This window comes from Azolla caroliniana, unplaced genomic scaffold (assembly GCF_043228905.1).
Source record: "Azolla caroliniana isolate FFs.n. ecotype wild unplaced genomic scaffold, voAzoCaro1.0.p SCAF_15, whole genome shotgun sequence".
In the NCBI taxonomy this organism is placed as follows: Eukaryota; Viridiplantae; Streptophyta; class Polypodiopsida; order Salviniales; family Salviniaceae; genus Azolla; species Azolla caroliniana.
In genome coordinates, this window is record NW_028230450.1 from 19,237,781 (window position 1) to 19,251,599 (window position 13,819).

The following is a 13,819-nucleotide window of genomic DNA, read 5'->3' on the forward strand; positions in this document are numbered from 1 at the left end:
TGGCCTTTTTCGGATGTCAAAAAAACTTATCTTACCATATCTCATCCTCATGTGGTTTTGGACTTCCATTGAGCACTAATTTTTTTGTGAAGGGCACTATCCCATTAACAAAAACAAGCATAATAGGTAATAATCCATCAAAAATCCTAGAACAGAAGAAGTTGGACCTTGTAAATATGGAAACAATTGATAAACTATACAATAGTCAAGTTACTACACAACCATTGAACAAATTTTTAGATCTGATTGTTAAATCTTGGTTAAACCTGACTAAGCTACATTCTAACTGAGCTCATAGTTATCAAATCCATTTCTATAATTTAAGGTAAGGTTTCAATGGAAATGTTCTCAAGAACATCATGAAACACATTACAAAGTCAATTCCACTGACAATGTTTGCCTTCACAATTAGAACTCATTTTATTGCGTCAACAAATACCCATTTCAAGGGTAGCATCTGGTTTTCTTTGTGAAAAATTAACGCATTTAGTTTGCTTACTGATGTTGCTTATTGGATTCATGTAACCTTCACATCCTAATAATGTAAATTTTTACTCAGCAATATGGCACTTTTTGGGGTATCATTTTAACACAATAATCGAGTTACTCTTGCAAGTCCCATTAGTACAAATTCAAAAGTCATCAATAAGGAACAAAAATAAATCTCTATCAAACCTTGTGGGTTTTTATCTCACCTTCAGGTCTCCCATACTTTGAAAAACATTCCCTATGAAGTATCCCAAGACATCAATAACGATACAAGGAAAATTGGATAAGAAGGTTTCCCACCAGTAATAGTGTTGAAAAAATAAATCCCTATGAAGTATCCCAAAGTCATGTTCCCAAGTTGCTTGACTTCAAGGGAAATTGGATCTGGCAGCATTACAAACTGCCATCACATTAATTTAATTTACCTCTAACCAAGTTGTTTTATTGAAGAGCCATCATCAAAGGTAGCAACAAAATGGCAATGAAGGCCTAACAATAAACAAAATCTGCCATTCCTCATTTGTTCTGTAAATGAACCAAGCCTTCACTCCCTTCAGTAGTGCTTCCTTCTACAGTCTACACTGGGGATGAGAATCTCTAATTGTGAGACATTAGATAGTGCATAAATCATTCTCAAAAGTTGATTGCTTAATCTCACTTGAACATGCTACATGGGTCTCAATCATACAAATTTGCTACAAAAAAGCCTCAAACGGCAAACCATATTCTACCTTCTGAGAGTAAGGTTGTTGAATTGGCCAAATAAATACCCTCCACCACATTTTAATTTCAAGGATGACTCATATGCAGGGAAACTCTTAACATTGGTGATGAAGGTTTGTTATGTTATCATTGAAAATGGCAAGAAATTTATTGTATTAACTTCATACATCTAGATAAAAATTATCTAGCACTGGACAATTTTGAAGTAGACAAAAATACAATAATCTAATTAATGAGGAACTTGTAAAAAGCAAACTACACTTTAAGGTGTGTTTTTTGTGGCCTGATTCATCTCACCTCAGGTATATTAGCATCATATTTGTAAGTAAAGAGACCTACAATACCATATGATATGCATTGGAATTTCCCACTACTTTCGAATGATCTCCTTTACAACCTGCATTAGAAAATCATAAAAAAGGATTCAATGTCAATACATCAGTAAAATGAATACCATATATTGAAATTCTGCATGCCTTCTGAAACCAAATCCACTTGGCAATACAGTAAAAGAAGGAGACGGGTGGGAATTGATTTGTCGATTAAACTCACTATCCTTGGGATCTTGATGCATCAATGTAATGTGCTTCATTGATAGATTCACTTAATCACAGTCCTAAAAGAACTTAAATAAAACACATATATTAAGAAATAATGGTATGACACAGGAAACTACTGATAAATGTACGAAAAACACAAGACTTTATAACCTGAGCTTGCTGCTGTCTGCACCATATTATTTCTCTTGTGATTGTTATAATAAGTTCCCATGCGTGAAGGAGTTCATGATAATACATGATTCAAATACAATGTCACTTTAACATTTATGGATGGCCATCTTAAAGAGTCATAGTAAAAGGTATATGAACAAAAACAGTAAGTGATTAAAGAGGTGTATGGTAAAAGGTAGATTTATTTTATTCATCAAAGAGAAAACTATGTGAATGAACGAACATCAAATTAAAAGTAATAACTTCACAGGACCCGTCTTTAGAAGTTAATGTGAAGTTATTACTTTTTTGGCTTTTTTAGTACATCTTTAGAGGGAACACTCTCACAGAGGATCAATGTGAAAATCTAAAAAGCTAGAGTACATCCTCCTATGTGTTCCGCCATCCTTTGCAGTCATAATCCAGGGTAGAGAATGTCCTCCAATGACTAGAGTGTAACTGAACTCAAACCCCTGATTCCAAAGTCCACCCACTTTCTCCATTAATGCTCAAGAATTGGTGCATACAACTTGGTCAACAAATGATCAATCATGATAGTGCTGTATTTATTCCTTAGGCATGGAACTCCCACTCTCATTGTTGGGTTACGCATTGTAACACCACCGAAATTTTGTGATACGGGTGGATCACCAATCGGTTCGGACTTGCGTATCGACGCTCCTCGTCTACAGGAATCAATGACTACAAGAGAGAATGTGGATCCACTAATCCCCCCACCCAACCACCCTCTATCCAGCTTAAATAGAAGATCCCTCTTCATTCTCTTGTCAGTCCCCCCGTATGGTACATGAGTAGCTTATGGTAGTGAGTGCACTCTAGAGAGATTCCATCCCTCACATGTAACACCACCAAAATTTTGAAATAAGGGTGGACCGCCGATCGGTTCGGACTCGCATGTTGACGCTCCTCGTCTACAGGAATCAATGGCAACAAGAGAGAATGTGGATCCGTTGACCCCCCGCCCAACTACCCACTGTCCAGCTTAAACAGAAGATCCCTCTTCATTCTCTTGTTAGTCCCGAGGTTCCATCCCTCATTCGATTATTGAGTGCGCTCTACAGAGATTCCATCCTCATATAGATATTAGATTATTGAGTGCACTCTCGAGAGATTCCATCTCTCACATAGGTATTAGATTATTGAGTGTACTCTAGAGAGATTCTATCCCTCACATTGCACTTTGGCAATGGTACACATGCCACAAGCCCATGACTCACACCTTGAGTCATGGGTGTCTTCTCCATCCATCGAGAAGACTTAGAAGCCCATGACTCTTATCCCCAATCATGGGCACCTTCTCTAACCGTCGAGAAAGGCCCTCACCTCAATCCGTCGAGGTGGTGTGTTGTGGTTCCAATCACGGAACCCCTCAACACATTGGATGTGTTATGATTCCCCCTTTGAAGAAGGCGTCCCCTCTTCGTCTTAAAAGGGTGACGGGAATTATATGCATTAACCATATCTTCAAATTGCCACAAGGTTACAACGAATTCTCTTCCGCGGGTTTGCCTTTCCATTGGCAAAGGTAGAGTCTATTAGGCCCATTTTGGTTAGGTCAATCCCGATGACAAAGGATGGCCTCCAAGACAAAGTCGCTACCTTTGTCAATCACCAAAGCAAGACCCCTTCGAACTGCCATTTCCTCATGGTTTTCATTCAAGTAGCTCCTCTAGAGCAAGGAAATGTGGAACACCGGATGCACATCCACATAAAGTAATGAGTGCTCACACTTTACCTCACAAACCACACACAAATGCTTGATGTGGCCCATGGTTTGGTTGTTCGTGTCGTCGTCCAAAGCCTTGACAAGCGAGTGGAGTTGGCCCTTGAAGGGGCAATCTCTTGCAAAATGGTCACCTTGGCAAATGAAGCACTCAAGCTTCCTTTTCATGGTAGCATCCTTGGGCTTGAAGGAATTCACATTCGTAGTCTTCTCGGGAGGAAACTCCTTTGCAACATTTTTGCCAAATTTTGCGATAAGGGTGGATTGCCGATTGGATTCGAACTCGCGTGTCTACGTTTTTTTTGACTAAGGGAAAATATAATGGTAGCATCCTTGGGCTTGAAGGAATTCACATTCGTAGTCTTCTCGGGAGGAAACTCCTTTGCAACATTTTTGCCAAATTTTGCGATAAGGGTGGATTGCCGATTGGATTCGAACTCGCGTGTCTACGTTTTTTTTGACTAAGGGAAAATATAATTAAGAGAGAGAACTTGGATATCTTGAACCTCCGCCCAACCACCCCCTGTCCAACTTATATACAAGATCCTCCTTTTCTCTCATAAGTTTTCCCATATAGTACATAAGTACCTTACATCCATCATAATGGTATTTAATAGAAGTCGTTAGGGAGATTCCCTTCTTCCACATAGGTAGTTGACTTCATTTAAAGGTTATTCAAATGCTTAGGGAGATTCCCTTTCCCCACTTAGGTACTTGAGTACTATGGTATTAAATGCACTAGATATGACATTCCCCATGTGCACCTTACCTTGGGAATGGTACATGTACCATAAGCCCATGCTCACTCACACCTTGAGTCATGGGTGTCTTCTCCATCTATCGAGAAGACTTAGAAGCCCATGACTCTTACCTCGAGTCATGAGCGCCTTCTCTATCTGTCGAGAAAGGCCCTCACCTCAATCCGTCGAGGTGGGGTGTTGTGGTTCCAATCATGGAACCCCTCAACACATCGGATGTGTTACAACGAATTGAGGTGAGGGCCTTTCTCAACGGATAGAGAAGGCGCCCATGACTCGAGGTAAGAGTCATGGGCTTCTAAGACTTCTCGATAGATGGAGAAGACACCCATGACTCAAGGTATGAGCATGGGCTTATGGTACATGTACCATTCCCAAGGTAAGGTGCACATGGGGAATGTGACATATAGTGCATTTAATACCATAGTACTTAAGTACCTAAGTGGGGAAAGGGAATCTCCCTAAGCATTTGAATAACCTTTAAATGAAGTCAACTACCTATGTGGAAGAAGGGAATCTCCCTAACGACTTCTATTAAATACCATTATGACGGATGTAAGGTACTTATGTACTATATGGGAAAACTTATGAGAGAAAAGGAGGATCTTGTATATAAGTTGGAACAGAGGGTGGTTGGGCGGAGGTTCAAGATATCCAAGTTCTCTCTCTTAATTATATTTTCCCTTAGTCAAAAAAAACGTAGACACGCGAGTTCGAATCCGATAAGCGATCCACCCTTATCGCGAAATTTCGGTGGTGTTACATGGTATCAGAGCCAACTCGCTAGAACTACGCTTACGGCTTGTGGGAATCGTGAATCTTAAGGTAGTATTCTTTCAAATAGCTTTCTTGACGTACTAAATCTAGAATGGTTGTGCTAGAAAATATGGATGCACGAACCATGGAAGCGGCTCCTAATGCCTCCGTTACTTCCAACCTGGCGAATGTGTCGTCGGCTTCGGAGGAGGTTCCTATAAATTCTCCCCGAAACCTCCGTCTACGTGTTAAGGAACTCGAGACAAGAGTTGCCTTACTTGAAAGTGAAGCCGACAATCTTATTACTATGGTCGGGGACCTTAGTGCTCGCCTCGCCGACCCGAATTCGGAATTGGTGCGTCTACTTGCTAAAGAGTCTCGTGCCGAGAATGACGCGCGAAAAGAAGCGGCTCGATGCGCCGACGAATCCCCACGTGTGAAGCCTCGTGAACCCGAAAGCTACAATGGAGCTCGAGATGCCCAAATTTTGGAGAATTTCATTTGGGATTGCGAGCAATTCTTCCTAGCCGCCCATATCCTCAACGAGGCGGACCGAGTCTTCCATTGCTCAACCTTCTTAGCCGGGGATGCTAAACTATGGTGGCGCAACTTCGTGGATGATAGCATTCGACAAAAGGGTCCCATGCCCGTGAATACGTGGGAAGAATTGAAGGAAGTTCTCAATAAGCAATTTCTTCCTTCTAATTCCGAGTGGAAGGCTCGCCAACAACTTGATCTACTTCGTCACACGGGCCATATCAGGGATTATATTAAATCCTTCCGGGCTCTTATGTTACAAATCCGCTCCATGGGAGAAGAAGATCGTTTCTTTGCGTTTACCAACCGATTGAAAGAGTGGGCCCAAAACGAGCTACGCTGACAAAATATAACTCTTGCGGCCGCTTATGAAGCGGCGGATCGCCTCACTGATTGGCATTCTCAAGGTGGCTCCTCCGATGGCAAAGACAAAGAAAAGAGGGGTCCTCCAAATTTGAAGGCACACAATACTCGTCCCTTCAAGAAGGTGGCTTATAATTCTCATGGAGGTGGATCTCGACCCCCCATCAATGGCCAAAATGTTGCAAAAAAGTTTCCTTCCGCGAAGACCACGAATGTGAATTCCTTCAAGCCTAAGGATGTTGCCGTGAAAAGGAAGCTTGAATGTTTCATTTGCCAAGGTGACCATTTCGCAAGAGATTGCCCTTTCAAAGGCCAACTCCACTCACTTGTTAAGGCTTCGGATGACGACGTGAAGGATCGAACCATGGGGCACATCAAGTGTTTGTGTGCGGTTCGTGAGGTAAAGAGTGAGCATTCATTACTTTATGTTAGTGCTCTAATCAATGGTCGTTTGTGTCAAGCGATGGTGGATACGGGTGCGTCTCACGAATTCATGACACCGACCCTCGCCAAAGCGTGTGGGCTACGTATGGAGGTGAATTCCAAGGGCACTTGGAAGACCGTCAACGGAAAGGAGGAGCAAGTGGGGCAGATTTCTCCTAATGTTGTGGTTACTATTGGAGAGGTGACCGTGCGCGTTGAATTTAGCATCGTCGAGATGGATGATTTTGATGTGGTTTTAGGTCAATCTTGGGCGAGATTGGCGCGCGCACTACCCTACCCTTTTGGTGAGCAAGTTCTATTTTTGCAAGATAAACTTCATGTTGTAAAAGCTTCCTCTTCTTGCCCTAACCCCCTCCCAAAAATTCGCTCCTCCATGCAACTCAAGAAGGTAGCCCGAAAGGGTTGCCTTATGGTAGACGCTATATTTAAGGATACTAATGATCCCGGTCATGCCATGCCCGTAAAGGGCATTCATCCTAACATGATGGTTTTGTTAGATAGGTTTCAAGATGTCATGCCCAACGCTTTACCAAAGGAGTTGCCTCCAAAAAGAGAGGTTGATCATCGCATCGAGGTGGTGTCGGGATGCACTCCTCCCATGAAGAGTCCTTATCGCTTAAGCGTTGCCAAGAATGCGGAATTAAAGCATCAACTTAATGTGCTAGTAGAGGCGGGATTCATACGCCCTTCTAGATCTCCTTATGGTGCCCCGGTGCTCTTCGTCAAGAAGAAGGATGGAAGCTTGAGAATGTGCGTCGATTATCGAGCATTGAACAAGCTCACCATCAAGAATTGCTACCCTCTCCCCAACCTTCGAGAGATGTTCGACCAACTAGGGAAGGCGCGGTACTTCACCAAGATGGATCTTTGTTCGGGATACTATCAAGTGAGGATTGCCGAAGGTGATGTGGAGAAAACCGCCATGCGAACACGATATGGCTCATATGAGTGGCTCGTAATGTCGATGGGCTTAACCAATGCCGTAGCAACCTTTAGTACACTCATGAATCAAGTGTTTGGACCGGAGCTCAACAAATGCATTGTGGTCTACCTCGACGACTTGCTTGTCTTTAGCCCTACTTGGGACCAACACTTGAAGGATGTTGAGATGGCTCTCCAAAGATTAAGGGAGAACCATCTCTACGTGAAGAAATCCAAATGCGACTTTGGTGTGGAAGTAGTGTACTTCCTCGGCTTCAAAATAGCTCGTGGTGAGCTACAACCCAAAGAGGAAAAGCTTCATGCAATCAAGGAATAGCCTACCCCGCGTTCGGTAACGGATGTCCATTCTTTCCTTGGTTTGGCTTCCTTCTATTGTGTGTTTATTGATGGTTTTGCTCGACTCTCTACTCCTCTTTCTAACCTTACTAAAAGTGGGAAAAAGTGGTTTTGGTGTGACAAGTGTGCTTGTGCTTTTGATGCCTTAAAAGAGGCATTGTGCACGACGCCATGCTTGGCGCTACCCGACTTTGACAAGCCCTTTGAGCTTCATACCGATGCATCCGATTATGCCATGGGTGGAGTGCTCATGCAAGAAGGAAGGCCGGTGGCGTTTGAGAGCAAGAGGCTCATGGATCGGGAGACGCGATACCCCACCCATGAGAAGGAGATGGCGGCCATCGTCCATTGTCTTCGTACATGGAGGCATTACTTGATGGGGAGGCACTTCACCGTCCACACGGATAACATCACATCAACGTACTTTGCTTCACAACCAAAACTCACCGCAAAGCAAGCTCGATGGCAAAACTTCCTTGCCGGTTATGATTTCGACCTCAAGTACAAGCCCAAAAAGCAAAATGTGGTAGCCGATGCTCTTAGTCGAAGGGCCCATTTGGCGGTCATGCATGTGGTGGTTGATACTAATATGTTGCCAACCCTCAAGAGTTCATATCATGGTGATGAATATGCACAAAAGTGTCTTCGTTCGTTTGCTAATGGTGAAAAGGTGACCCACCTATCTCTCAAAGATGGGGTGATCTACTTCAAGCAACAAAGACTCTATGTACCTCAAGTAGTGAGGAAAGAAGTAATGTATGAGTGTCATGACACATTGTGGGTCGGACACCACGGTGGGGATAAAACCATGGAAATGTTGACTCGTAGGTACTTTTGGCCACACATGGACCAAGAAGTTCAAGCCTATGTGAGAGGATGCCAAGTGTGCCAACAAGACAAAGCCGAAAGATGCAAGCCCGCAGGATTGCTTCAACCCTTAAGCATCCCGAATCAACCATGGGAATCCCTTAGCATGGACTTCATAATAAGCTTGCCGGAGAGCCAAAACTACACGGGTATCTTCGTTGTCGTGGATCGACTTACGAAGTATGCTCACTTTGTGGCCTATGAAAGCCCTGCGAATGCCAAGTATGTGGCGAAACTTTTCTTTGCTAATGTATTCAAATACCACAGTCTCCCAAGAGAGATTATTAGCGATCGTGATAGCCGCTTCACCGGTAAATTTTGGTCCACACTTTTTGCTTTGATGGGTACTAACCTCAAGTTTAGTAGTTCCTATCACCCACAGACGGATGGTCAAACGGAGAGGACTAATCAAATATTGGAGGATTACCTTCGCCATTATGTTAACTTGGATCAAAAGGATTGGTCCCAATACCTTGACATAGCGGAGTTCTCCTACAACCTCCACAAGCAAGATTCCACGAGATTTAGTCCCTTTGAACTCAATTATGGGTTCCAACCTTTGTCTCCCGGAGACCTTATGCCATTACCCTTAGCTAACATTGTTCCAAGTGCCAACATCACAATGAATAGGTGGTCCACTCGCCTCAAGCAAGCTAAGGAGGCTATGGAGAAGGCTCAAGCTCGGTACAAGAAATATGCTGACCTCAAACGTAGGCATGAAGAATATGAAGTGGGTGACTTAGTGTTCGTCAAGTTGGATAGCGAACAATTTATTCTTCCAAAGGGTATCACTCCAAAGCATGCTCGACGGTACGATGGTCCCTTTCCCATCATCGAGAAATTATCTCCTTTGACTTACAAAGTCAAGCTACCGGAACACATGGGTGTGCATCCGATGTTCCACATTTCCTTGCTCAAGAGGAACTCCATGGATGAAAACCATGAGGAAATGGCGGTTCGAAGGGGTCCCGCTTCGGTGATTGACAAAGGTAGCGACTACGTCTTGGAGGTCATCCTTCGTCATCGGGATCGACCAAACCAAAATGGGCCTAATAGGCTCTACTATTGCCAATGGAAAGGCAAACCCACGAAAGAGAACTCGTGGCAACAAGGTGCGACCTTGTGGCAATTTGAAGATGTGATTAATGCATGCAACTCCCATCACCCTTTTAAAATGAAGAGGGGACACCTTCTTCAAAGGGGGGAATTGTAACACATCCGATGTGTTGAGGGGTTCCATGATTGGAACCACAACACCCCACCTCGACGGATTGAGGTGAGGGCCTTTCTCGACGGATAGAGAAGGCGCCCATGACTCGAGGTAAGAGTCATGGGCTTCTAAGTCTTCTCGATAGATGGAGAAGACACCCATGACTCAAGGTGTGAGCATGGGCTTATGGTACATGTACCATTCCCAAGGTAAGGTGCACATGGGGAATGTCATATCTAGTGCATTTAATAACATAGTACTCAAGTACCTAAGTGGGGAAAGGGAATCTCCCTAAGCATTTGAATAACCTTTAAATGAAGTCAACTACCTATGTGGAAGAAGGGAATCTCCCTAACGACTTCTATTAAATACCATTATGACGGATGTAAGGTACTTATGTACTATATGGGAAAACTTATGAGAGAAAAGGAGGATCTTGTATATAAGTTGGACAGAGGGTGGTTGGGCGGAGGTTCAAGATATCCAAGTTCTCTCTCTTAATTATATTTTCCCTTAGTAAAAAAAAACGTAGACACGCGAGTTCGAATCCAATCGGCGATCCACCCTTATCGCAAAATTTCGGTGGTGTTACAGGGGGGGGGGCGAAATCCACCTCCTTGTGAATTAGAAGCCCTCAAATTTGGAGGACCCCTCTTTTCTTTGCCTTTGACATCGGAGGAGCCACCTTGAGAATGCCAATCGGTGAGACAATCCACCACTTCATAGGCGGCCGCAAGAGTTGTTACATTTTGTCAACAAAGAAATGCAACTAATTTGTAAATGTAAAGAAACGATATTGTTCTCCCATAGAGCGGATTTGTAACATAAGGGCACGAAAGGATTTAATATAATCCTTGATATGGCCCGTGTGACGAAGTAGGTCAAGTTGTTGTCGAGCCTTCCCCTCGGAATTAGAAGGAAAAAATTGTTTGTTGAGGGCTTCCTTCAATTCTTCCCACATATTCACGGGACCTTTTCGTTCAATGCTATCATCGATGAAGTTGCACCACCATAGCTTAGCATCCCCGATCAAGAAGGTGAAACAAGGGAAGACATTGTCCACCTCATTGAGGATAAGGGTGGCTAGGAAGAATTGCTCGCAATCCTAAATGAGGTTCTCTAAAACTTGGGCATCTCGAACTCCATTGTAACTTTTGGGTTCACGAGGCTTTACACGTGGAGCTTGGTCAGCACGTCGGCCCACTTCTTTTCCCACATCATTCTCGGCACGAGACTCTTTGACAAGTAGGCGCATCATTGGTGTCGGTGAGGCGAGTACTAAGGTCCCCGATCATAGTGATAAGATTGTTGGCTTCACTTTCGAGTAAGGCAACTCTCGTCTCGACTTCCTTAACGCGTAGACGAAGGTTTCGGGGAGGATTTATAGGAACCTCCTCCGAGGCCGACGACACATTCGTCGAGTTGGAAGTAGCGGAGGCATTGGGAGCCGCTTCCATGGTTGGTGCATTCATATTTTCTATCACAACCATTACTAGAATTAGTACTTCAAGAAGGCTATTTAAAAGAACACTACCTTCGAATTCACGATTCCCGCAAGTCGCTAGCGTAATCGTAGCAAGTTTGCTCTGATCCCATGTAACACGACCAAAATTTTGAGATAAGGGTGGATCGTCGATCGGATTGGTCCCATGAAATCCCTATGATTACACTTGCAACTTATGGGAATCATGAATTCAACGGTAGTGTTCTTTTAAATAGCCTTCTTGAAGTACGAAATCTAGTAATGGTTGTGCTAAAAAATATGAATGCACCAACCATGAAAGCGGCTCCTAATGCCTCCGTTACTTCTAACCCGACGAATGTGTCATCGGCCTCGGAGGAGGTTCTTATAAATCCTCCTCGAAACCTCCGTCTACGCGTTAAGGAAGTCGAGACGAGAGTTGCCTTACTCGAAAGTGAAGCCAACAATCTTATCACTACAGTCGGGGACCTTAGTACTCGCCTCACCGACACCAATGCAGAGTTGCTGCGCCTACTTGCCAAAGAGTCTAATGCCGAGAATGATGCAGGAAAAGAAGTGGGCCAACGTGCTGACCAAGCTCCACGTGTGAAGCCTCGTGAACTTGAAAGTTACAATGGAGTTCAAGATGCCCAAGTTTTAGAGAACTTCATTTGGGATTGCGAGCAAGTCTTCCTAGCCACCCGTATCCTCAACGAGGCGGATCGTGTCTTCCATTGCTCCACCTTCTTGGTCGGAGATGCTAAGATATGGTGGCACAACTTCATCAATGATAGCGTGAATACGTGGTCGGGACCCATGCCCGTGAATACATGGGAAGAATTGAAAGAAGATCTCAATAAACAATTTCTTCCCTCTAATTCCAAGTGGAAGGCTCGACAACAACTTGACCTACTTCGTCACACGGGCCATATCAAGGATTATATTAAATCTTTTCGTGCTCTATGTTACAAATTCGCTCCATGGGAGAACACGATTGTTTCTTTGCATTTACAAACCAGTTGAAGGAGTGGGCTCAAAACGAGCTCCGCCAACAAAATGTGACAACTCTTGCAGCCGCGTATGACGCAACTCACCGATTGGCACTCTCAAGGTGGCTTCTTGATGTCAAAGGCAAAAGAAAAGAGCGCACCTCCAAATTTGACGACAAACAATGCTTGTCCAGTTAAGAAGGCGACTTCTAATTCAACTATGGCAAAAATGTTGCAAAGGAGTTTCCTCCCAAGAAGACTACGAATGTGAATCCCTTCAAGCCCATGGATGCTACCATGGGAAGGAAGCTTGAGGCTTCATTTGCCAAGGCAAGCATTTTGCAAGAGATTGTCCAGTCAAGGGCCAACTCCACTCGCTTGTCAAGGCTTCAGATGATGACGCAAACAACCAAACCATGGGCCACATCAAGCGTTTGTGTGTGGTTCGTGAGGTAAAGAGTGAGCATTCATTACTTTATGTTAGTGCTCTAATCAATGGTCGTTGTGTCAAGCGATGGTGGATACGGGAGTGTCTCATGAGTTCATGACACCGACCCTCGCAAAAGCTTGTGGTCAATTCCAGGAGCACTTAAACATATGAATTACAAATTACAGGATAATTATGCTGATTCTTGATTCTAAAAATAAATGTGTAACAAACTCATGGGAATCTCAATTCTACTACAAAGTATGCCAAAAACTCCATTATGGCATTTAAATCCATGGTTTTGGAGAGCAAATAAGAACTTCCAATGCATCTCAATACTGCTGAGCAATTCGCAAACAAGGTGATCAAAGCATTGTGTAAAAAAAACTTTTATTTAGTGACCTAGTGATTAAATAAAAAAGAACTAAATCAAATCAATACAATAAAACATGGCATTGAACTTACATAGAAAGAGCAGATCAAATAAATTTAGATTGAAAATCAAAGGCTATAACGTCTTACACGGAAGGGCAGAGTCTTGGCAAGTTCAACTTCTTCGAGAGGGATGATGACAGGCCACGGGATTCCAGCTTCTTTGAACATCTCCTCAGTCTCAATGGCTTCAGACTGCTTAAGGATGGATTTACGGATGTCTTGAGCGCTGAGCTTCGACCCATCGAGAGTGGCTTCTTTACCATTGCTGTACGTGACAGAGACGAGGGGGGGAGTGTTGTCGGTGCGGCGCTTGACGGAGATCTGGCACTTAGGGTTGCTGGACTTGGATTTCTTGGAGTTGCACTGCGCGAGGAACTCGAGTGCAGAGGAGGAGCGGGCGTCGAAGGCATTGAATTCGATCTTCACCTTCTTCAGCTGCTTCAACATGATGATAAAGAAGACAGAAGAATGAAGAACAGAAGAACAGAAGAAAGAAGCAGAAGAAGAATGAAGAAAGAAGAAAGAAGAAAGAAGAAGAAGAAGGCTAGTAGAAGGTAAAAAATAACAGAAGGAAGAAGGGAGAGAAGGTTTTAGATTTGCTTGCAGGGTTTTATGAAGAAATAAATC

The 13,819-nt window shown here is 43.5% G+C and overlaps 1 protein-coding gene across 1 annotated transcript; it reads right to left on the reverse strand.

Moving 5' to 3' along the window:
* Positions 1 to 1,341: 1,341 nt before the first annotated feature.
* On the reverse strand, positions 1,342 to 13,685 carry LOC147854963 (39S ribosomal protein). Its single transcript, XM_087330895.1, has 2 exons — positions 13,280 to 13,685; positions 1,342 to 1,609 (listed from the first exon to the last, which is right to left on the reverse strand). The coding sequence occupies exons 1-2, from the start codon at positions 13,637 to 13,639 to the stop codon at positions 1,583 to 1,585; spliced, it is 387 nt and encodes a 128-aa protein (XP_087187021.1). The 5' UTR covers positions 13,640 to 13,685; the 3' UTR covers positions 1,342 to 1,582.
* Between the last annotated feature and the right edge of the window lie 134 nt (positions 13,686 to 13,819).